This window comes from Syngnathus acus, chromosome 21 (genome assembly GCF_901709675.1).
Source record: "Syngnathus acus chromosome 21, fSynAcu1.2, whole genome shotgun sequence".
Lineage (NCBI taxonomy): Eukaryota > Metazoa > Chordata > Actinopteri > Syngnathiformes > Syngnathidae > Syngnathus > Syngnathus acus.
Genome location: NC_051105.1, coordinates 7,013,883 through 7,039,600, shown reverse-complemented (window position 1 = coordinate 7,039,600; position 25,718 = coordinate 7,013,883). Strand labels below are relative to the sequence as shown.

At 44.1% G+C, this 25,718-nt stretch overlaps 1 protein-coding gene across 1 annotated transcript in view; it reads left to right on the top strand.

Annotated features, from left to right (window-relative positions):
* The window catches only part of LOC119115160 (anosmin-1), a 45,882-nt gene extending 20,493 nt beyond the window's left edge, over positions 1 to 25,389 (top strand). Inside the window, exons 3-14 of the mRNA XM_037239430.1 lie at positions 4,523 to 4,585; positions 5,029 to 5,251; positions 9,218 to 9,402; positions 10,000 to 10,129; positions 12,456 to 12,661; positions 14,545 to 14,689; positions 15,632 to 15,784; positions 18,876 to 18,964; positions 21,076 to 21,247; positions 21,721 to 21,941; positions 22,902 to 23,043; positions 24,410 to 25,389. Of these exons, the coding sequence (XP_037095325.1) occupies positions 4,523 to 4,585; positions 5,029 to 5,251; positions 9,218 to 9,402; positions 10,000 to 10,129; positions 12,456 to 12,661; positions 14,545 to 14,689; positions 15,632 to 15,784; positions 18,876 to 18,964; positions 21,076 to 21,247; positions 21,721 to 21,941; positions 22,902 to 23,043; positions 24,410 to 24,468 (1,788 nt within the window). The 3' untranslated portion in view covers positions 24,469 to 25,389. The remainder of the gene's footprint in view (positions 1 to 4,522; positions 4,586 to 5,028; positions 5,252 to 9,217; positions 9,403 to 9,999; positions 10,130 to 12,455; positions 12,662 to 14,544; positions 14,690 to 15,631; positions 15,785 to 18,875; positions 18,965 to 21,075; positions 21,248 to 21,720; positions 21,942 to 22,901; positions 23,044 to 24,409) is intronic.
* Positions 25,390 to 25,718: the final 329 nt, after the last annotated feature.

Below are 25,718 nucleotides of genomic sequence, written 5' to 3'. Positions count from 1 at the left end.
TTGGAAATGGAGAACGAATCGTGTAAAGGCGGTTCGAAGTGCGCCGTGCCGCCTGTCGTGTTTGAAAGAGAAACAGTCAAACCGCCGAGTGTGGCTTCTCTCAGCGAGAAATGGAACAAGTGACTGGCATGCTGAGATTGCAGCTGCACCGCTAAAACACAACGAATTCCTCCGCTAATTAGTTTTAACATTCGTTCAATCTGCCTGTCGCAAATTGGGATGATTATTTTGCTTGTATTGTTATAACAAAGCAAACATTTATTTAGGGTGGGAAAATGCTAACAAAGGCAAAATATAATCGCTGCATAATTGGTTGTACGCCCGACAACTGCCAAAATGGTAACACAATGCTGCAAAAGATGTCATCAGTCGTAAAGATTTTCCATTGGCTGTGAACAACTTCTTTCAGTGAGTGACACCAGAACATGTGTGTAACATATCCTTTGCAAGTGTGACTTGCCATAGGGTCAAAAAAAAAAAAAGATACTGCAGCTGGCAAAGGAAAATGCCTTGGCTGTGGCTCTGAAAGATATATCACATGATAGAAAATGTACCCGCAAAAGCAACACGAGCCTGCGGTTGTCAAAAGTATCGTTTTCTGGAGAGACGCTTGGAAACATTCGCTTGCTCGACACGAGCTTAATGCAGATGGAAGGATGAAACCGGGAAAGAAGGATGAGTTTCAAAACTGGATTAGAGCGGACGTGGCCTGAGAGGGTGATTAAATGGGGGAATGAGGGATGTAGCGTCTCGGCGACAGACAAATGAAAGAGAAATTGAGTGAGAAGTGAGTGAAGAAAATGTCCCCGTGCCACTGACTCCTGGATGGGTCAATAGATGGGAGGTGAGCAGCGGGAGTGTGAAACGACCTAACTCAGTCGAGATTTTTGTCTCGCATGCGAGTTCCTTGCACAAGTAGCGCACCCCGATTTTTTTTTTCTTTCCCCTCCTTCCTCGTCCCCCTTTCAGTCGGCCTCAAAGCGAGGATGGGCTGTGGCATCGGTGGCCATTCAATCTCACTCTCTCATCACCCCCTCCCCCCTCTCTTGCCCTCTTAACCACCACCACAACATTTTATTACAGCGTGAAATGGGGATTGAAAGCCGCCTATGGAAGTTCCTACTTAACCATGCAGAGTGTGTCACTGGTGGGGAGAGGCAGATAAGAGGACAAAAGGGAAATTAGCCACACAACAACACACATGCTTTTGTCAAGACTTAACTGCTGAAGAGCACAAAAACAACCCCCAGAGCCTGATTAGTTCTCAGACACAGTGTTTCTTTCTTATTATTTTTTTTTTAGGGGCAAAATTTGTCCGCGCATAATGTCATTGGATAATTAAACACATTCCACTGGGCAGTTCACACAGATGGTATTTAAGGAGCGAATGATTTGCCACCCAAAGTGACTCCCAATTACATTAGTGTGCGCCCATGGAAGGTCATCAGGTTAGGGCTGTTATAATTGAATATTTTTAGAATGAATTCTTTTATCGATTATTCCATCGATTCATTTTCCTAGAAACATTTTCCTAGATTACTCTGTTAACCATTATTTCTGCTTATTTGGTATTATTTAGTGATAAAATAACAACAACCAAACAACAATGAAGCAATACCTGAAGGATTGATGGTCAAAGTAAAGGCAGATGTTTGCGAATGTCGATTAATCGATTAACTTTGATTAACTTAACCCTGAGTATCAGGAATTAATTGCAATAATGTCCCTTGTACTGTGTGGCTCTGTCATTTCTTTTGTGGCATTTAGGCTCTTACTTGAGTTTTGTCAAAGGCTGTGCAGTTGAAGTATAAAGTTTACATTATGTTGCAAGTGTACTCCGATCAATCAATTGTCCGCTTCCTGTGCGCAAATGCTTTTAAAGGGTGTGCAGAGCTTGCGGCAACTAGTGTTGTGGCCCTTTCCCAAACTTGTTGTTGGCACCGTTGCCATGGATTAGACTGCCCATCAAACTATGTAAATAGCGATCAGGCTCCTGATTGATGACAGCACCTTTTGTAACCGTACGCAGTCTTTTATATTTGCTTTGGCAGGACATCTGTCGTCGAGACGCGATTCTCTCTCTCGCTCTCCTTAAATGTTGGGAAGTAGATGGGGGGGCATGGTCGAGGTGTGAGGGGGGGGTGGGATGGGAGAACGGCTGACAGATGTGACAGGTTGAAGCACACCTGCGGGGTGAGCTGATGTCTCTTTTGCACTAATGTTGAGCCACCTCATGATGACAAATTTGTTAACCGTTAACTTGGAACTGTTATTTTTCTTTTCTCACTTTTCTCACTAAAAGGATCTGAATGATGCTGTACAGTTTGGTGCCAATTCCAATTAGTCTTGTTCATCTTCATTGGAGTTCCATTGTATGGGCTTTCATTCGAACCTTTTACACTGAAGACTAAAAGAAGACATTTTAGGAAGAAAAAAAAGGCTTGTGTTGCTATATCCGCCGCTAATTCATCCTGTTTGGCACGCAAGCATGTCGAGGTATTGATGAATCTATTTTCACTTGTACGGATGTAATTGTGAGGAGCCAGAAGGGGAATCATCCCGAAGAAAAAAGGCAAAGGAATGCATTCAGAGCTTTCAATGAGTAAAATGAGCCTGATCCTTGGGCTTACGTGCGTGTGTTCACTGATTTGTTGGAGGGCTTTACTGGGCTTTACAATGCGGACGCCTTACCGGCAGAGTGGCCTTTAGATGCAGCCGCCGTTTTGCCTTGGTTGCCAGATTGCGACAACCTTACGATCCCCAAGGGCGTGGCAGATTTGGTGTGTTGAATGTTTGTGGCTAGACAGCAGTTGACTATGGAAGTCCCGCAAGGTCGTAACGTCTCTTCTCATTGGTCCCTTTGAGTCACGCTGTACGTATGACATCACTGTAAAAGACCATATATCTATATTGTCGGGAAAAAAAAAAATCTCTGAAAAAGCATCTGTGAAACACCCACCACCTGGCCCATAGAGAGTGGAGCGGAACCGAGAGCTGACAGGCGTGGGCTCGCAGCGCGTTCCTCCACAAGCCAGATTTATGTTTCATCATACGCCCGCCCTTCGCAACTCCATAAAAAGCAAATAAACTTTTCACTGGCAATGGCAGAATAACAACAGAGACGCCTAATGAGCGAATTAATGGTTCATAAATATGAGTTGCCGCCACCCCTCGATGAAATGTGAAAATTTAACAGTAGGGTCAATGTAGTCTACGCAGTTGGCGCTCTCATTCAAACAAAATCACAGAAAGTGACAAAAGAGTTAGTTGTGAAATCTGGAGTCAAAGTTTCTTTTCAGTGCTCTACCAGTTACAACTGATCCCCCCCCAAATTTCTGGGAATGAATTATTCCTTTTCAAAGTGGCGCAAGGAGTTCAAGGTACATATTTGTTTTCAGACACGCTTCTCATCCTCGTCTAGCTTGCCAGGAACGTGGTCTTTGTCGGTATTTGACAGGGCGCAGTTCTTGAACAAATGATCTTCAGATTTAGTGTGTAGTCAAAAAATGCATACCCGTTGACACAATCATGTTGCAGAAGCGATCCGATGTCCAAAGATGGAAAATTGTCGGGCTGACTTCATCGAACAGCGACCCCAAAAATAAAAAGGCGGAAAAATGCAAACGTTTTTTTTGAACAAAGCAAGCATATTTCCACCCCATCTCAAATGATGGCAGTGTCACGCATCAAGAATGTGTGCAGCTATGTCCCAGTGTCACATCGCTAAGATGCTAAGATGAGGCATGTGTGCATTGAGTAGCTTTGGCTGCGGTCGCTGCGGTTTGGGTCGTTCTGGTCGTTTCGCAGATGCAGTCTGGCAGCGCTTTGTGTGATTTCACAGCGGCCTCAGCACCAGAGAAGGTTCTCCCCCTCTTTCCCGGTCCCATGTGAACACCCTCCCCTAATGTCGCATCTGCCAGCTTCTATTGGGTACAATCACTCTGAGTGAATTCAATTCATTTGGGGTGAGCTGATATATCAAACGCTTTTCTAAATTCTATCATCTCATTATGTTTGTCAAAATGGCTTCTTGCCACGTCCATTTTATCCTGCACCTGTGCCAACTGTTTAGTCAATGTCTTCCATGTGGGAATCCCAAGAACTTGAAGGCAATGTGTGTTGTTGAAGCCGCCGGTAAAGGGGGAGGAGTTTGCTTCTGGTGCCATATGGACAAAAGCAAGTCCGGACATGAAAATGAGGAGCAGGTGAAGTGGTAGAGTGAAGAGTATGAAGTGCAGACAGTTTTGGGGGGGGGGCGGGGGTGTCTCGTGCTGTTAAGGCATGAAGGAGGAATCTGTCAGATACTACATCAACAAGAATCCAAACAGATTACAAGAGACAGGGCGTGTCCGCGCATAATAGACCGACCTCGACCCGTGTTTGCTTTACGATAGAGACTATTTATCAAGACTTCAAGGTATGCGGGGCATCTGTAGCAAAAAAAAAGGTGTGTGTGTGTGGCCTTGGGAATCAAACATCTTTTGATGTTGCTGACACCTGTCCTCCTGATTTTGTTTTACAGTGCCTGGAGCCCTGCAAGGAATCCTGGGACCTGAAGGAAAACCAATGCCAGGATCTATGCGAGGTATATCACACGCTGATATAAACAGTAGCACATTTAAAGGCACAGGGAGGAACAGCCTGAGGTAGAGCTGTTATATTTAATTGAATAACTCGCATAACTGGATTACAAGAAGTAAAATCTCTGCCTCAAAGTTTCGCAGGAATCATTTTTCCATGTGGACTAATGTTACTGCAGTTGGTTCGGTTAGGGTTCAGCGGGCAATGTTTGCAAATAATCGCAAAGCTCCTGTTGTGCAGACAATTTAAGTTAACTCATTCATTGCCAGCTCTGTTAAAATTCAACTTTGACGTCTATAGCTGTCAATGGCAGTGAAGGAGTTTTAAGAAGCAAAATTGTAATGAGCCACTAGTCAAGATTGGATTTATGCAAATTATAATGTTTACGTCTGAATTAAAATTGTTTACTCCATCGAGATTTAATGCAAAGGACATTCCTTCTCCCAGCCCCTTTTTCCCAAAAAGCACTACGAGTGCCTCACCAGCTGCGAGTTCCTCAAGTCCATCGAGGGTGTGAAGCAGGGCGACTGTCCCGCCCCGGAGAAGGCCAGCGGCTTTGCGGCGGCTTGTGTGGAAAGCTGCGAGGAGGACGGCGAGTGCTCGGCCGTCAAAAAATGCTGCTCCAATGGTTGTGGCCACACCTGTCAGGTCCCCAAGAACCTGTACAAAGGTAAGTAAAAGCAAACAAAACTTTTTTTTTTAAATCCATACAATGTCTAGTGGGATACATCGTGTTTGGTAGCACACATTTAATACAAATTCAACCGAATTTTTAAAATGATTTTTTCTCCACTGATTGCATGTAGATTTGAGTATTTGAGAAAATATGGTCATCACTGGATGACCCTAAAGTCAACTCATATTACTCCAACAGCTAAGTTGTGTCACTTGAGTGGGTTGAGTGAGTTGTGAGGGTGCTGAGTTGTTAACTGAGACACCATCGCACGTCCGCTCTCAGCACGTTGTTGTTGTCGTCGGTCACTCAAGGCCAAATCGAAACACAGCGGGCAATCGATCTTTGAACGGCGGCTGCAATGGCCTGCTTTTAATCACGCCGCGGCAACAGTGCACACATATTCCCCGTGCTCAGTAATGACCGGCAAGTGCACGTGATCTGGAATGTGAGCGTATGGACGCAGATGGTGAAAAGATCTTGGGAGAGAGGCTCCAGTGGTGGATGTCATGCCCCCAAAAGGTGAACAGAATGTTAATGTGGAAAGATGAAAAGAGCGCTAACCTTGGAACATTCCAGTGACCCCAGTCAATGAAAACCATCCAATGTGTTTTGGAGACCTTCATATACGGGCCCGCCTATGCCGTCATTGAAGGGAGCACGTGACAGCTAGCTGTCGCCGCCGCGTTTACACAAAATTACGCCAACATTACGCTGCGACGTTCCAGTGAAATTGTTCTTGTGGCCTCTCTGTGTCAAAGGTCTAATTAGTCGCTCATGGTTTAAAGGGTATAATTGTTTCTGTGTGTGCACAAGCGAGTGATGTGTATGCGCGTGGAGTCATTGCCATGATGATCCGTGATGCTGGAAGCTATTAGCAAACACAAGCAGAGTGAAATGGAGCATTTCCCCTGGTGAGATCATTCTCAGATGTGTCCAAGTGTGCCTGAGCATTTTGGAACCCCCAATGGACTTTTGATAGCCAACAAAGGTCGTGTTTTTATTGAAAAACATACAATATTTTGTGAATGTGTGATATTCAATATATTTTACTGGACCTCAAAAAAACCTCAATGATAATATATACAATCCATGTTACTCGGGCTCATTTGAAATAGCTTGGTGTAAAACAATTTAAATGTACCAATGGTATAAAATAACCACAAAAACTCCTGCAGATATTTGAAATGAGCTTTCTACATGTTTTTATTAGTTTTTTTTTTTATCAGAAGAAGAAGAAAACTATTTTAACTGCCCCCCCACAAAATGTAAATTCTATCAAAACTGCTAACATGCTAATATACCAAGGTAACAGCCTCTTTGGCAGATGAATCCAGAATTTGCAGTAGTTCAAAAACCAGATGTTTTTAGCCATCATTCTGTGCATCACAACAGCTCACTCTACAGTATTCACACACAACAACGAAACTCATGTATATTCAGATGTTTTCTTTGGCAACACTCGCTTGCTTTCCCTGATTAACATTTACTTCATGGCGCCTCTCCACATTCCCAATACACACATGGTTGGTTAATTGAAGACTTTATAATGAATGCTGCATGGTTGTTTTGCTTTAAGGTCCAAGCAATTGGATGGGGACCAGTCAAGGGCATACCTCAGGGAGTAGCTCTAATGCAGAAAATTGGTATCAAAAGTGTTGGATGGAACATTATAACACACCGCCTTTACACATTCAATCTCACACACCCTGTGAAAGGCTTGGTGCGTGCACTACATTGTAGTCATCCATGCCCTATACTGATGCAACCCGAATGATCATCTCTCACATTAATATAATGGGAAAAAATAGAGCGTAAAATATCAACGTCCAAATGATTCAATTGAGTGAAATCTAATGAACGATTATTAGCTTATCCGCCATCCTCAGCCGACATAGTGTTTGTCTTTCACTGTCCGTGATTAGCGCAGTCCTAACGGCAGCTTGTGTGTTAGTGGAGGAAATGATTATTGCTGGCAAGGTTGACTTGAATGGACCCCCAACCCACCACTCCACCCCCCACCCAAATGGCCCTCGGACAGCAGAGTTACATCATGGTGCCTGGAGTAAGCATGCGGGACCATTGAAAGATGAACGCTGTGTGATTCTTGGGAGCGAGCCCGGCTCTAAAGTTATCTTTGGAAGGCATAAAGCTGCGAGAAAGTGCATTTGATACCCTCCCACATTTTGCGGAAGAAGCCAGGCTGCGAGCACAGATGTGCGCTGGTGTGGTTTTGTGTGTCTGCAGCAGGAGGACTTGGGTGACTTTGTGAGAAGATGAGCTAAGGCGGAGTGGAAGGGAGGAATGCTGCGGTTAGCCAGGCGCACGTCGTGGCGCAGGAAATGTGACACGTCGGTCCAGCGGCGCACGCAAACAACACACAAGCCGCCGAGTTGTGAAACCGCAGTACAATGACCCCCAGCTGTACGCATGTACGACGCTGTTATCATAGCGACTAAACAAAAGACACCGCATAGCGCTCAAGGGGCCCTTTCTTCATCTTCCAGCATGTTCATCCAATCCCATTTTATGAGTTGCAATTAGATGAAATGCTGTGAAGTCAAAACACGGTCTTGATCACGCTGCCCACCAACAAGCGCTGCGGTAGCCTCCGACGTGCCTTGGACGCCAGTGGTCCAATATAACGTGCTTGACAGCTTATTGACGATGCGGTCAAATCCCTTTCTCATTATCAGCAAAGCCGACGCTCTTATCTTCTACTTAATGGCAGCAAATTCAGCCTTGGATGAGCTTTCGACCGAGCTCCTTCACTTAATAAAGCTTATATTTACCCTGCGAAGACTTTACAAGTGCAGTGATGCAAGTGACCGTGCATGAGCAACTGCTAAAACACACCACGATGGCCAGAAATCTCTAGAGGTACTACTACAAGATACTACCAACTTATCTCGACATGGGTCTACTTGCTATGGAAGTAGCAGCAACTTGTCCAGCTAATAAACTAGTATATAAGTGGTGTAAATTCTCAATGTGGTCCAGTCCTTGTCCCCGTATCCCGAAGCTGGCTCTCTTATATTTTACTTAATGGCTGACCTCCTGCTCATGATGAAGCTCACATTTTCTGCGCATAGCGTGTCCAAGGCTCAATGCACTGATGCAAGTGAGCAGCTGCTAAAACATCACTGCGGCCAAAAAAGTTTCAAAGAGTCATTGGTTGGCGGTACTACCAGGTACTACCCTGTTCGTCTCAGTGCGGCTTAACTTGGTAATAATAAATAATAATAAACTTGGTTTTGAGCTGATACCATACAGCGGCTTGTTGTTTGAAAAGTTCTGAAAAGAACCTTAGCCTGGTTATTTTATCTTCCGTACTCATAAAGAGTAACCACCAACAGATTTGTAATCATCACTGTTACATTTCAGGATGCAAAGCCAGACAGATCAATAGTTCAGCCCCTCCCATGAAAAAATTTGTATCTCTACCATGACCAACGTGCAGAGAAGTAAATACAGGAAAGCATCATTCTCCTTTATCTGTTAATCGTTCCGACTGATGCAGTCAATACGTTTCTAATGTAACGTTCTAAAGTGCTTGACAGTTTATTGACCAAGTAGTGCAATCACTATCTCATTATCACCGTTCCCATTTTCTACTTCAGAAGCACTCAATTCAGTCTTGGATGAGCATTAGTCTGACCTCCTGCACTTAATGAAGCTCACACACACACACATCCACTCTGCGGCTTCAACTCAAAGGCCAATTGCAAAGAGCAGTGACGCGAGTGAACTTTGACGTTCGCAGCTACTAAAACACACCGCAGCGGCCAAAAGTGTCACAACCTGTCACAGTCAAGAGAAGAAGCTGTTGACCCTCAGCGTGGATCCCAGTGAGATCATGTCTCGTTCTCAAACGCCCGTGCTGCGTTTTATGTATTTTTGAAGTGTGTTTTGCGCAAATGAATAAAACGCAACGTTTAACTTCCAGACCGCTGTTTTCCGCAGGAGTCCCTCTGAAGCCGAGGAAGGAGCTGGTGTTTGCAGAGCTGCCCTCGGGTCAGCTGGAGATCCGCTGGTCCTCCAAGTTCAACATTTCGGTGGAACCCGTTCTTTACGTGGTGCAACGGCGCTGGAATTTTGGTATTCACCCCAGCGAGGATGATGCTACTGAGTGGGAGACCGTTGCACAGGTACGGTAATACCCAACATATCACCTCAGCCCGTATCGCATATAGTCCCGGCAGTCTTTTTGTCATTTGTAGTTTCTATATCTTACCATTTTAAAAATGTCTCGAAATATCAAACTCAAACCAATCCACTTTTCATTACCTATTCATTTGTGCTGGTGGTACAGTTCAAAACACAAAATGTTTATTTAGCTGTCTAATCACAAACCATTCTTTGGCACTGACTGGAGGTGTCCTCAGCAACTCGACACAAGTCAGGTGGGATATGTTCCAGGTCACCTGTAACTCAAATGAGCGCTATGCAAAACAAACTTGTCCAAGGTTGACTGATTTGAACTGAACTGTACCGTAGCAAACTGAAATGTAAACTCAAGGTAGCGTTAGTGTGTCACCGTAGCATGCCGCAGCTGTGAAACTACATCGCCGTGGTGACGGACATCTCCACACAGTCGCCCATTCCTCAAAGTCACCTCGTCTTTTGAAAGTTCCACCGAGGAGAAACACGCGGATGACTGATGTGGCGGCAAACTCGCACAGAGGCTCTGACCCAACGCGAACCCTGACCCCCTGCCGGTCTCTCTCTCCCCATCTGTCCCTCAGACCGCCGAGGAGCGGGTCCAACTGGCCGACATCAGAGCCAGCAGATGGTACCAGTTCAGAGTCGCTGCTGTCAATGTGCACGGGACCCGCGGCTTCACTGCGCCAAGTAAACACTTCCGCTCCGCTAGAGGTGTGTACGTACGTTTTGCATGTGTGTTTATGTGTGCTGGTTGTGTGGTCTCACGCACTCAAGTGTCAGTTCCTGCTTGGCACCCACTGACCTCCATTTGTTGTGCTTAAGACCTTGGAGCAGGTGGAGCTTTTGGATTGATTTACATTTTTGCTTTTTCTAATCCAAACATTTATTTTTATTTCTACTCACTGTTTTGATGTTGATTTGCTGTTTAGGCCTCCACTGTCTAAAAACACGCAAACTGTACACATGGTACTGACTCACAGTACCTAATGTTGTGGCCAATGAGATGAACAAATTCAAAGTGAAACTGAATATACTCAAAGTCATTCGAGTGCTCAAAACCTTTCATTACCAAATTCAATTACAAGAGGGTTTCCCCCCTCCATCCCGCTTCCTTAGAGTCACGCGTAAATGTAATATGTCTAAATTAGACGGGATATTTCGGCTTCCAAATGAATTTAAGTGTAGTCTTGGCTCCCAGTGAGGTGACGTAACTTTTTTTTACTTGCCGTAGATCTTTGCTAGAGATTAGCGTCATGTCGCTGCCTCGTTTTATGACACTAAACAAGTTTGTTTGACGTGTTGGCAGAGCTGCGCACTGAACATTTTTTTTTTTAAATACAGATACCTCACGTAGATTAGGAGCTGCTTTCCCAACCGAAAATTCATTAAGAAAAAAATGTTGAACAGTGGAAAGCTCAGGATAAGCTTACAACCACCTGGCTTTTAGTTTTGGTGGGTTGTCAATTATTTGGCTTTTTTTGTGAATATTTTTGTATCCAAAGGCACGTGTCCTTTAAAGAGACTCTATTCCAAAGTTAAATACATATGTGTCTGATATTACATGTGTTGCCTGTGTATGTGTTGACCCGCACTGTCAATCCTTCATCATGCATGTGCTCCCCAGAGCATTGTGGATGGCGCTCCGACGGAGCGCGGCACAGGTGGAGAAAAAAGGGATTCCGCTTGGGGGAATAGAAAGTGATCCCCAATCAGGCCAATCAGTGGCAGGACATTGATAGATTGATGGGAGCTGTCATGGCACTGATGAGTTCCCGGGCGTTCGGTCACAGCGTCGCTATTTACATAGCCTACCCCGTATCATCTGATTGCAATTTTGCTTCTGCTACACTTTTTTGTTAAGGCAATTTGTAAGAAGGGAAGGCTTATTTGTCTTGCGCCGCCAACGTCAGCTGGTATGCGGAGTCCATGTGTCAGTGTGTGTGTTTGGAGTGGCTTAAATGTGTTTCAGGTGGCAGAGGGAAGGAGAAAGAGAGAGAAAGAGAGAGAGAGGAGTCATTTTCTCATTATCCCTTGCTCTGGGGCCTGGCAAGTGGCCCTGCCTCTCTTTCTCTCTCTTGATCTGTCTCTCTTTCTGACATAGCAGCACAGCAGCACAGCAGCAGTCTCGTATAAAGTACCCGAAAGCGATAGTTGAGTATAGTAATACAGGACTAGTATAGTACCATATTTTCCGCACTATAAGGCGCACCTAAAAACCTCAAATTTTCTCAAAAGCCGACAGTGCGCCTTATAATCAGGTGCGCCTTATATATGGTCCAATATTGAGCCACTACAGCAGGTGTGTCCAAAGTCCGGCCCACGGGCCAGATGTATATATCTTATATATGGACAAAGTTTTAAAATGGGCCATTCATTGAAGGTGCGCCTTATAATCCGGTGCGCCTTATATATGGACGAAGTTTTAAAATGGGCCATTCATTGAAGGTGCGCCTTACAGTGCGGAAAATACGGTAATAGAAAATGAATGGTAGACTTTTGTTACATATAATTTGAGTAAAAGCCTAACTGTGTTTAGATAGCAAAAGGACATTTCTGAGATGAAATCTTAATTCAGGTACAGACCATGAAAATTGTACTGAGGTGCAATCATGAAGTATTTGTAGTCCGTTCCTTTACGAGACTGCCAGCAAGAGACATCGCCGCTTTCTCTCTGCCATCAAAAGCGAGCAGCGGCACAGCAGCGGGAGCACACGGAATCCACTCGCACGTTCATCACGGCGATGCCAAGGCTGGCCGCCATGTGTTTGTTAACCCCTGACCACGAGTGCTGTCGTAGCCGTGATATGACACCTGTCATAACATCTCACGGTGCATTGTCAGCGGAGGGCTAATGACTTTACAAAGTGTCATAGCAGTCACCCCTCTCCTCCTCAGCCAAAGTGGTGAAAGGCGTTCTGGCTGCAAATGTAACTCCACCTTCAATTAGACTCGCCCGAAAGAACCTCGAGGTTTTAAATGTCTGCAGATGTGTGAAATTTGTCACCCTCGTGACAGCGTTTGCTCCTTCGTCCTCCAGACCCGTCCGCCCCGCCACGCCCGAGCAGCCTGCGTGTCACCAACGTGACGCAGGGTGATGAAGGCCTGGTGACAGTTCGTCTCAACTGGAGCTTGCCAGAGGAGCCCGACATTCCCATACATCACTACAAAGTGTTCTGGAGCTGGACCGTGCCCACCAAGTCGACGGTTCCGTCCAAGAAGAGGAGGAGAAAGACCACCAACGGGGTAAACGCTCCCTCCCAGTCCTTTCTCCCCGCTTCGTTTTCCGCTTTCCGACATTATCTCACTCAAAGTCCCCCTCCTCGGGATTCTCCAATGTTGCATGCGAAGCCATCAATCACAAACAGAGTCAGCTCTTCTGTTTGTTGCTTTTCCTTCCGCTGACTGATTGAAGAAGCCCTTCAACCCAGTTATGCTTTGAAGGAGGACACATTAATTGTGATTCATTCACTATTTCCACTATGATTGGGTCGTTATTTACTGTACTTCAGACACAGAGGCTACCAGGATGCTAAAAATTGCTCTCTGACTTTATTTATTGTATGTCTTGCTGGCACTCATCCCTTCTGTTGCTCATGGTGTCTGTGGCTTTATGACACGGACCCATTTTATTTGCGCTTATAACACCCAAGTAGAAATGGTAAACAGATACAATGATGTGATTGTGATTGCTGTATCAACTAGGATGGAAACAGTATAGGAGCTTTGTAGCCGATGACAGTAATGCCGTACTAACTTTATGCCTACAAGTGTTTTTCATAATGTAATATTTCCCTACGACTAAGAGACTACAAGCCGCCAAAGGAATGAAAGTATCATAAACTGAGGACCCCCTGTACTGTCTTCATTGATCAGGCCTTGAAAAGATCAGTTGTCCGCCCCCCCCAAATTAAAGACATCCTTCGCTCATACCACAGCACATTCCTCCTTCTATTGTGCGTCGATCACTGTGGAGGTTTTTGTACAACTTTGCCAAGTCTCATGATTTACAACCGCGTTGCTGAAATGTATATGAAATCGGGCTAGTAAATGAGAAGTATAAATCCATGGCTACATGCAGTATAAATTATTTTCTTTGACATTTTTATACAGCCTTTGAGATGCTGTGTACATTTCTGCTAAGTTACTCCACTTCATTTTTTTCTGGAATTCTTGGTTGCGGCTAACAAATGGACTGTGATGAACCACATTAGGAATGAAATGTTTGGATTGTACATCATTCGGAATATTGCGTCGTCAAATGCATTTTAGCTAACTAACCTGTGCTAAAATGTTTGCAATAAGAACAAGTTGGTATTCGATCATTTGATTGTAAAACTCTGAGTTTTAACAGAGTAATCAACTGCTGTTAGCGTAGAAAACCGACTGAACCCAGCTGTGAATAGCGAAAACCTGCCAAGAATTGACATTTCCTCTAAAAAGATGTATAACTGCCAATTTAAATTGTTTAAACTGCAGCGATCCCAAAATCAGAATCAGTTTCATTTGAAACTCATCTTATATCATTACCCTTAAAATAAATGGCTTACAGACTATTTGATTCCCCAAAAATGTAACATAAGTGCCTGAGTACATACAGACTTCCACTAACATCCGCCCGTGAAAATCATTTCATTAGGGATAGACGCGCAAAACCTGCTAGTCTAGACAACACATACACACCTGCAGAGAGTCTTCTTCTGAATTAGTTTTTCAAAATGAAGAGCAGATGCGGCACCGAGAGTCGAGACATCAGACACCTATTGACACATGTACTACTGGTTTCCACTTTGGCACCTTGGGGTCTTCCAAAGCACCCTGCTGGCCCAAGAATGTCAAAACACGCACGCAGTCAATAATAAGAGCTCATCAAGGCTCACTGTTGCCGCTGGAATGCAAGAAAGCCAAGCAGGGGATGGAAACCCTGGGAGGCTGTGACAACACGGCTCCCTCACGAGGCCCCGGTGGCTATCTCCTCACCACGAGGAGGCCTCCACATGTGTTCTTCATAAGAAGGGCTTTCCCGCAGGCCTGGCTTTGGCACAGGCTGAGCCTCAGCTCAGATGGTGACAAGCATTTGAGAAAGAGCTTCAGCGACATGACTCAAATGCCAACCTCTGTCGTCACAGACTCAGAGCTGGGTGGACCTGGAGGCCCTGCAAGTCAACAGCAGTTACACTATGGAGCTGCAGGCCGTGACGTATTGGGGACAGGTGCGACTGAAGAGTCCCAAGGCCTTGCTGCAATTCAGCACCACCCAGAATTCGGAATCAGGTAAACACCACAGGACTTGGATAATATTTGTTTGTTCCTTCAGCTGCTAGACTTTTATCACCCATTCGTCGATGTCATTGTGAGTTTGGTGTTTGGCTAAGAAATTGGTTGCACTCATTGTCATGCATATGCATGAGAATGTTTACATATTAACTAACAGGTTTGCACAATTAATTCTATGCAATCAATAAAACAGTTGATTAATTATGTCAGACGTTTCAAGAAATTGAAACTTGAGAATCAAATGCAAGGCACAGCATAAAAGGACAGCAATCCATTAAAAAAACAAAAGTCCAGACCAGATAATTTTTGTGTCAGAGGGAAAGAAGACGTCTGGTAAAGAATATTTTTATATACACCCCCCCCCCATAGTTGCGAAGTGTAATTTACTTTGAGACCAGCATGGTTAATACAAACTGACATTTCTAAGCAAACAGCAGATTAGCCGAGTGAAAGCTGGGAACGAAAGAACAAAACAAAGAGATATCAGACATCAAAAATTGTTGACTTTGACTAGTATGAACATTGATAAAACATGAAATAACTCTAAATTTAGTGCTACATTTGTAAAGCAAACTGAATCGGCTTATTGTGCGACGAGTAAGTCGTGCTCTGTGTGATATTGCTGATCCCTCGCTAAAGTCAGTTTTTCCTTAAGTTTGTTTGCATTCCTCTTGCACAAAATTCTTCTTATTAACTGTTAGCAGACAGACTAAGCCTCAGTGCTACAAGCATGCACATTTTTATGTAGCATTGAAGTTGGCTGCATTTGGACTCAAGCCTGTTGGTACCTATCCAGCTCCGGCACATAAAGAACATGTTGTAGCAGCTTGATTTTGACAAGGAAAGTGTTGTCTTTGTGTCGCCACGTTGCGGCCATGACAGAATCAATGTGCTGTTTCAACTGCAGAAGCAAAAAACGTTTCCCATTTCTTTCCCTAGTAAAATCAGGGCACAAGTCAAAGAAAGAAGAGATACCCCCCGCCGGACCAACCTTGGCCAAGGCAAAGCGACCTTCTGGCCCGCTGGAGGTGGGCACGCCCTTCTACCAGGATGGCCAGCTGCAAGTCCGTGTCTACTGGAAGAACCGCGGAGGTATGAACAAAATCTGTATTGATTTATAGCTTTAATAAAATCACATTAGCACCCCGTTAAGGTCGAGAATGATGAATGCCGTAATAATGTGTTATGCTTGGCTCTTTTCAGCCAAACAATGGAAGAATCTCTTCATCGTTACCTGATTGTTTAGATGGACTAAATGAATCAATGTGTCTTTGTGTGAGGGCTAAAGGGAGGAAAAAATGGTGTAAAACGTGCACACGGACTGGCAGAGCGGAGCCACTGTTTAGTAAAGAACAATAAACACTCCGAGTGGGAGCTGCGCGATGGGATTTATTGACAGCTGCCTTTAATAGATCCCCGCTTAGGCACTCCATTTTGTTTTGCAAGAGCTGATGTCACACGGCACGGGAAGGCTTGCCCGCGTAGACATGCCTGTCCCAGCGGCGTCCATTTCCCAAGTCTTGGGTTAATACCGGAGTGGAAATATGGAAGCCTTGAAAGCAACGCTCTCAGGGTAACCTGTCAAATCCCATTGGCTGCTCCATGTTCTGTTACTAATCTATGTCACGGGCCAAGCCAAACTCTACATCCCGGAGTCAAGAATGCAAAGCCTGGCTTGAAGGGAAAGGCCTGGTGAGACACCAACTGCTGAATCAGAAGAGAGAGGCGAGGAGATGGACTCGGCCCAGAACTGTTCGCAAAGGTTGGCTTGGAGCGCCGCTAAGTGCGATCAATCACGGCCGGGGAATCACTGTGTTAGAGAACACTGTAAATCCTCATCCAGGCTCCTCGTTTCTTTTCGTCTGCAGTGTACAGTATGTGCCGCTGCCATTCATTAGACTTGAGGGATGACCCCGGTCTTTGGCTCCGGCAAGCCTGGTTCTACTACTGTAAACACAAAGATGGCCCGCCGAGTTGTAGTCTGGGGACATCTGGTTTGTGTCACAGACAAAATGAAAGGACAGGTTAACTGGACCGTGATTAAACCCTCATTCATCGTGATCCAAAGCACCTCGGTTCTTTGGGATGTCTCCAGAACGCCGAAGCTGTGTACTTGTTCAGATAATATATCGCTGTCCGCCCAACACGCAGACAAAAGGCTGTAGGACGGCGGCGATGTCGGCAGTCTGGTAGCAACTGTTCTGACTTATTCCATCCGTCCGGTCTATACTCTTTATTCTGCTCAGGGTCATGGGTGAGCTGGAGTCTAGCCCAGGCGTTTTACACCTTTGACAAGGGCAGACGACCATTTACACTCACATACACTCCATCACTGAATCACTGGGCCTCTGGTGTGTCTGTAGAACAGCAAAGCAAAATGCATTGTGGACTTAATCAGATAATATATCGCTGTCCGCCCGACATGCCGACAGCGTCAGTCTGGCAATGACAACTCTGATGCCATCCAGTCATGAATTTTCTATAGGTCTTGTCATATCATAGTCACAAGGAGCTGGAACCAAATCAATAAGGCAGATTTTAGACATATACGGAGACAGAAATGAATCTATGCTCGGCTTCTGGGCTGTTTCTTGAACACCAAAGCAAAGCTTCATCAGATAATATGGCTCGCACCCAAACAAAAGTCTAGACGGTGCCAGAGCCGTCTGGTAACCGATAGTTCTGATCATCTGTTTGTTAATCTGTCCGATCAGTTGGTTAGCACCAGTAGCTAAAACCAAACTGCGGCAGGGTTTCTACTTTCCGGACCTGAATTAGACACCTCTGATCATACGGCGCATAAACAAATACGACAGCATGGGACTTGAAGTCAGCCGAGTGAACCACGACACCGCAGATGTCTCGAGAGCTGCTTCTGTTCTGTGTACCTGTTTTTCGTTTCCCGTTCCTTGTTGTACATGTCATCCTCTCTCAGTGCCAGACACCATATCTTCTTTATTTTCTTCCCTCCCCTCTATTTCCTGGTACCCTGTAATTCCTCTCTTCTGCTTCCAAAGAGCTAAAGGGCTCCGGGTGCCAACGCGGTGCCAACTAAGTCTTCAAAGGGCCCCTTTTATCTCCCCGCTGCAACCCCGGCCCTGCTGCAAGGCGAACGCAGCGTTGTTCAATTATTAATCAGACACGTTTTTGCACACATTGGAACGACACAGTTGAATGAATAATGAATTTGGTAACATTAGAGGAGGGCCACGCCGATGATGAACTCATGAGAGCTCTTTTACGAAGGCTAATGTGTCCAATTAAGGTCATTTCGGCTGTACCGAGGAGGATTACTATCTTATTTTTTAGTCACTTGGGGTCCAAACTGACATTTTGCCAACTTGATAGCAAACAGCTGCGACGCCGTCGTCCGTGCGCATCTGTCCACTATTTACGTGCTGTTAGATCTGCTTTAAGGCTCTACCAAGTCCCGGAGGAAGTATCTGGAAAGATTTTCGGCTGTTAAACGCTTCGCTCTGCTTACTAGCTAGCTGCTAACTGTGTGCGTTTGCTGCCAAATGTATGGTGTAAAGTGGCCTTTTAGAGATTCCTCCCAAAACGCAGCTGCAGAAAAAAACAAGCAAAGGGGGAAAAAAAAGAGACTAAATTTTCTTGGCTAAAAAAAAAAGGGCTTGGTGCGTCAATGCATGGATTTAGACATTTAATCAGTGGCAAAGTTTTTAAGTGGAAAAGTTTTGACTGCTTTTAGAAAACAGGAAGAGAGCGATAAGTTATCTTGATCTCAAGATGGGAGTGTTGTCATTTAATCATTTCACCCTGTCTAATGAAATATCTTGTGTGTTTAATTTAAAATTGTCAGAATACAAAAACTGGGGAATGGGGCAACTTTCGACATCTTGATAAAAAGAGAATTACTCTAAGTTAGCCACTTCCACTTTGACTGGCAATAGAAAAGTTATTGTTATTGACTCATCTCTCAAGCATTTACGCTATTAAAAGTAAAAACGGTGAAAACAGCTCATTCCCACAGACAAATTGCTTGTTTTTTTCCAGACCACTGCACTAAAACAGCAATGTTTTTTTGCTATAAAGAAGTAGTAAAAATGCTTTCTGCCGTTGATTGCCAGTTCTACAGCGCTACAAATAACTACAAACAACACTATTATGTGATTTTGAATGTGTTTTTCTTTTTCAACATTTTCCCTCGTATCTAACATTCCAGAGCCTGGAATGAACCGCTACCACGTCCAGTGGATGCCTGAGTACTGCCACCACAATGAGACGCGGGGACCAGAAAAATCCTCCACGCAGGTTTGTTTCCGGCATCCATTTTGCACCTTTTACAACGTGACACCTGGAACATCTCATGCGTTCAAAATGGACATAAACGTGTCAAGAAGTGTCAACATTGCTGAATAATTCAAATATCTATTCAGTTATTCTGGAGTCTTCACCTACTCGTTTAAATGCGGCAATGTTAACATTACTGCAGTGACTGCCGTCTCCAATCATTTTCCTTATTTAATGGTCCTTGTAAATTTCATGTACCAGATTTTGACCTTATTTAATGATCTGTGCTTTCATTCTCGTGATGCTGCCATATTCAAATTGTGCCACAAGGGAGCAAAAACATTGCAGTTCTATCAATTCAACCCAAGTCAGGGTTTCCCAAAGAATTTGGTTTGGGATCCAAAATGGTTTGTGGGTCAATTTCTAAGCAGACATGCAGATTATTGCCAAATAACGTTTTAGTTCTTGTTTGGATTCCAGAAAGGAACCAAATTCTAATTTTGGTCTTGTGCTGAAAATGTTTGGCCAAGCTTGCTGAGGCAGGGCCTCATCAGCAGCCCTGTGCGATGCAAAGCACGTGCCTCCCCACCCTCACCCCTCCCGTTTTTATTTTATGCTTTAGCCCGGACAAATCTTCCACTCGATGAACCCGAAGCCCAATGGCACTCGGCAAATCAATGGCTGTTGTTGTGAACACTCTAATTCAGTCTTGCGGTCAGGCGATTGGGGTGATGGCCAATAAAAGGCATTTAATAAAGCAAATGTTCCGGGAATGGAGGACAGCATTGAAGGAGCCTCCACTCCAGGCTTCCTTTTAAGAGAGTCAAGGGAGGTGAGGGAGGGCCAGGGGGCTGTTTGGGCTCAGGCTGATACAGGATGGCAGAGACCTGGCCAATCAACACATTCTTTGGGGAGCATGACTGTGGTTGCTTGGAAATATACATCCTGCTTCTATAGGTTGGCTGGGAAGGATTCCAGCCGTGTGCTTTCATGTGAGCGCAGCGTCTTTCTCATTCACTTTTAATCAAAGCTGTTTGGTATCAGAGAGAAATGTACACGGCGGCTCTACAAGGAGCACCCTGTTCAAGTTGAAGCTCCACTTTTTTGTCCAATGAGAAATCATAATTCATACGTCAGCGATATTTCCTTAAAAAGGAGATGAGAGATGCACTTTTTTGGGTGCTGCATCTAAAAAATGTTTGAGGATGTGCTTACAATAATTTGGTTCTCTGGTCTGGACCAAAGCAGTTGCATTGCTTTTGGAATAAGTTAGTGAGGAGAACTTAATTTAAAAAAAAAAGGGAAAAAAAGTTCAACTCATTTTATAGATTCCATAGACTCAAATTAAAATATTTCACGTTCACTTTTATTTATCTTTTTATAATTTGGCAATTCAGATAATGGATGGATGGATGGATGGATGGATGGATGGATGGATGGATGGATGGATGGATGGATGGATGGATGGATGGATGGATGGATGGATGGATGGATGGATGGCAAAAGGTTAAAGCTAAAAAGAACAACCTTTCACCATCTCAAGACATTTGAAAATCATAAGAAAAAAGGAATCGGTTTACACCAAATATATTTTCCTTGTTGGATGAATTTTTACAGTCTAAGTTGGACTTTTTTTTTTTATTAAAAAGAAACTACAATATTGTAATGTATTCAGATGCCCCACTAGCTATATCTGAATGTGACCAAAACATTCCTGACATTTCAATTCTTTCTACTCTACATTTTGAGTCTTGTGGTCTGTGCTGTCTTCAAATCTCAGCTAAACTGACGGCTCGGTTACAAACGGGCCGAGACCGTCCTGTTCAAGTGGTCTCAGTCTGTTTGTTTTGGTTGCGTTCCAAGTTTAGGTTTGATAATATTCACACTTGATCATGCAAACCACCAGAATTCACACCCTGAAAGTGCGTGTTATTTGGCATAGCACACAAACAGGTCTGGCCACCGAATTATCATAGTGAAAAAAAAAAATGAAAGTGAGATTCTGAGCCTGAGCGGGAATGTGATCCGTCTTGGCGCCGCGCTTTTAATTATCTCAGAGGCTCGGTGGGACGTGACCCCCGATGTCATGTCAAAGTCATCAACGGGACTCAATGGTGTGTTTCTTGGCTCAGGAGAACTACATCAACCTCCCGGGCCTCTTGTTCTCCTGCAAGTACAAGGTCACGGTTCACATGCTCAAGTCCAAGAGACGCTCCAAGGAGGAGAGCATCACCTTCCTCACGCCGTCTTGCGCTACCATCCGGAGCAAGACTCACAAACACATCCCCTGCCCGGGAGAGGGAGGCAAGTATTGAGATATTTGACAAAGCCATCTGATTACTGTTGATATAGCAATTAAACTCTGCAAGTGTATTCAATCAAGGTAATGAAATAAAATCCATAAACTATCAAAACAAGATTTCAACATTTTGGGATTCTTGCCACCGGGGGAAAAAAAAAAAAAATCTGATTGAGCCAAGAAATAGTCTGGCACGTAACACCCTGCGCAAGTGTCTGTTTATACGGATCTCTGTGGAGCGCAAACCTCCTGCAAGGCCAGTGTACAAAAACATGTATTGCAGATGTGATTGATGGAGGTTTTGCAAAATGTCGTCAGAGATATGGATGAAAAAGCACCGTCCTTGGCGGTGCTATTTAAGTTTGAAGTGTAATTTAGTGATTCCCCTTTGCTTTATAGATAGCATACCGACCTAAAATGGTATCAATCTTCTACTGAATACTTGGCACGAAACTAATTTTTTTTTTTTCTCAAACAGCTGCAACACTTCCGAAAGTTTTGGCCAAGCCCGAAAACCTGACAGCAACATTTTCCATCAACGGAGGAAATATCTCCGGCAGCTTCCTGTGGCGTGTGTCTCGGGTGGCGGCCCACCAACGCATTACGGGCTTTCAAGTCACCTGGGCTGAAATCACCACTGAGAGTCGACAGAATAGCTTGCCCAATAGCATCATTTCCCAGTCCCAAATCTTGCCTCCGGTAAGAAATACCACTGCCAAATTGTCACATAGCTCAGCTCTTGTTTCCAGGGTAACACTTTTATCCCAACAAGTAGCAGTATTCTCCTCAGTTTTCGTTGGAGTCTCAATTGCATCATTAAAAAAAAAAACGATCCCCTGATTTGCCGGTATTTAAAAGTGTGGAGTGACTCACAATGTCAAGACTGTTGAACCAAACACAAACAAATGGGTTTAAAACAAGCCCCGAATGATTCATTAATTAAAAGCGCATGGTCTTAAACTACTGCATGTTGATTCTTCAATAATTTATCATACTCTATAAACAAGGTTTAAATCACTTCACTAGTCTGCAAATTCTGACAGTCCACAAAAAAAAAAAAGCCCGAGCAGAAGTAATGTTATCATATGGTAAAATTACGATCTGCACCAGAGACTCCTTGATCACATTGCTGAATACGATTAATCGAGAAATCTGGAGGGTGTTTGAAACTCCGATAAGAAGCTACGATGAATTGTGAAACAAGTCGCTTGTGTTTCCGTGAGATAGAAGCTCCCAACTCTTGTGTTTTATTTCTCAGTGTCGAGGCTGGCTTTAGGTTAACGCCCCGTGGCCTTCCTTTCATGAATCTTGTGCGCAGACAGACGCTCGGGAAAAGCTCCGAGACGGCGTTGTTCTCACACTCTCATATCGTTTCATCTGCCTTTGCGTCTTTTCGCTTTCATGCTCTGCGAGAAAGAGAAAACGGCTTTTTGACATCATCTGGCTCCTTCAACAGTACGGTGCGCCTATCTGCGCCTCCCAGCCTCCTGAGCTCGACTATAAATAACGCCACCCACCGCACGCTTTATCGAGCCGGCTGCAGAGACGAGAGCGAGGCGGCCTTATGAAAGTCGTGATTTGTTTTTGTCTGAGTCCTCTCTGTTTGCCAACTTTGGTTTGAATTGCATCTGATTGCGTGTCTCTGCGGTCACTCGGCAGGATCACAATCTGCTGGTCGTGTCCAACCTGCGGCCGTCCACCTACTACAGACTGGAGGTGCAAGTAATAACGAGCGGAGGGGAAGGCCCCGCCACTGTCAAGACCTTCCAGACGCCCAACGTATTAGCAGTCAATCAACACCGTAAGTATGAGCTCACTCCTGACACTTTTCACATCAGGCTCTTCCCACCATTAACATTTCAAGCTGTTTCAACATTATCAGATCAATGACGCACTACAAGATGATTAGCCCTTTTGGGAACCAACCATTCATCCCTTTTCTATATCATCGATGTTGTTGAGAATTGCAGTGAGACGGATCCTACAGACTACATACCAGACGTAAACATCTTCGTTAAAAAAAATAAAATACAGGCAAATATTACCACGAACGTCCATATTTTCATAAGCACAGTACTTCCTCTGACGTCCAAGCTGTCATTTCAAATTTAAACGAATAGGAACCCATGTCCGATGCGAGGCCAAAAAACTGCGACGTCGCAAATCATTGCGACAGGCCCGTCTCTTTAAATCAGATTAGCCTTGCGTGCGTCCATGAACGATTGTGACAATGGACTTTTATTGTCAGACTTTATACATATATCAATCTGCAATGTGACATGCTAACTGCAATATGGTGAATTTATCGATTCAAAAAAGAACTTCAGACGTTTTTGGATGGTACGCTGGCATTTTATGAGTATAAATGTGTCGTCATGGCAACACTGTCTCGCCGACTCGCCGAGGGCACTGGATTGTAACATTTTAACAGAATTTGATCCAACAAAACAAAAGCACATGAATGCTATCCAATGACAACTTTGTAGATCCACTTTATTATTATTTAGATACTAGTAGAATTTTTAGATACTGGTACTTAACACACCCATTGGTACAAACTAACTGTGCTTCAGCACAATATGTATTTACTGCAAATAATGTATCTTTGCTCATCTATATGCCAGTGACCATTAGTGAGAGACAGAACAATTAAATTCTCTTCCACTAGGGGGCAGAAGGTACAATTAAGCTCATTCATACCACCAGATTAAGTTCGAGGAAACTGGCTCAGGTTTTACACAAAGTGCATATGTGAGTAAACTGTGACAGGATGATATCTACTATAATTTATTCATTTTTCCTGACGTTTTTCGTTTTTTCTAACACAAAACGTGCGCCTTGGCTCAAGAAATGTAGAGAAACATTTTACTACAGAGATAAACAACATTAAAATGTGACAAAATGGACTTTTGCCTCATTGTGTGTGGGTGGAAAATGGCAGTGAAATTCAACGACGCCATGAAACAGGAAACGAATAAGCCCGCAAGGTCAGAGCCTGACCAACAGTCTTGTGTGTGATGAAAACGTTGCCTTGAAGAGATTCATAGCCGAAATGTATCAGTGCAATAACATCTTGGGACACTCCGATGTCCTTCAACCTCTCTATAAAAGAATCCTGTGTCGTGTATTTCACAGCTTTAATCTGTGTCTTTTTCCCGCCCCCCAAGGGCCCAGACTCCGGCAACACCATTCCCATCACCAGAAACCATCGGTCGAAAAACACTGAGTCGCAAAGTGAGGCGAATCCAGTCGTTCTTTCCTTCCCATTTGTCAGAGACTATCCGGAAAGAAAGTGTGGAAACGTGAACTGTCCCAAAAACCGACGCCCCCGCCACACTCCCTTTTCCATTTATGAAACAACAGTCCTCTTCTTTGAAAGCATCGCAAGACATCCTTTTCGGAACCCCTCTGACTCACCACGTCAGACCGGTCGGTGTACAGTTTTGACAATTTTACTACAAAGTCTACTGTTGTGTATTTGTTAGTACGCAGCTAATATGGAAGTCATCAACAACAGCCGCTTGTGTACAGTTTGAGGCGAACACAGAAAAAACAATATGTACGTCGTCGATTTGTGAAGAAAAGCACGAGATCTATTTATTTTGACCGATGTTTGGTGTCACGGTTGTCTAATCCAGAATATGTCACATAGTTCCATTGCATGTAGTCCATTCGACTTTTAAAAATGCGCTTCAATCGGAGAGCTTTTGCATGGCGACCGTTTGCATTCTGTTGGCATGAAAAAGAAAAATTTAAATGGTCCTTTTTCGATATGTTAGCGATATTCCTTTAACGGATTAACAAAGAACTATACTGGGAATACTATGTAATGTTTATTAATGAAATTATAACGTGTGGAAATGATGCATTGTACATCTTGGCTGTAGAAATGTTTGTCGTGGAACAGTCAGTGAATGTTTATATTTATTTATGTGTGTATTCCAGTTTGATTTGGATGTGTGTGGATGTGGATGTTGTGTGTGTTTTAGTATCACTTTTGAATGTTTTTTTTTTTTTTCGGGAAGCAACACAAATCTTGTAAAGACACTTTGTAAAAATGGAATTGTAAATACAGTCTTATGTTACATGTTATTTTTCCATGGTAGAAACTACAAACTGCGAAGTAATAAAATAATCCTTAACCAGATCCTCTGTGTTGTTTGTTCAGTCCGAGTGTGTGAGCGGTAAATAAACACACGCCTCCCCACTGCGCTGAACTCTTTGGCCGTTACCGATGCTTATTTTGGCTCACAAAAACCCCACCGTGGCATCTTATTCACAGATGGCTCCAGGAGCCGAGGACATGCGCCCTCCGAGTCCAAATAAACAGGTCATCCAGCGCAGTTAGCACCGCAGAGGTCCGGCAACCTTTCATTAAAATGCCCCAGTGTGTTTGAAAAGTGCTAAATGCCTCCTACGCTCCGTCGCCTTTTGCCCTCGTAAACCCGGAGAGTGGAAATGTTTACAAGAAAATAA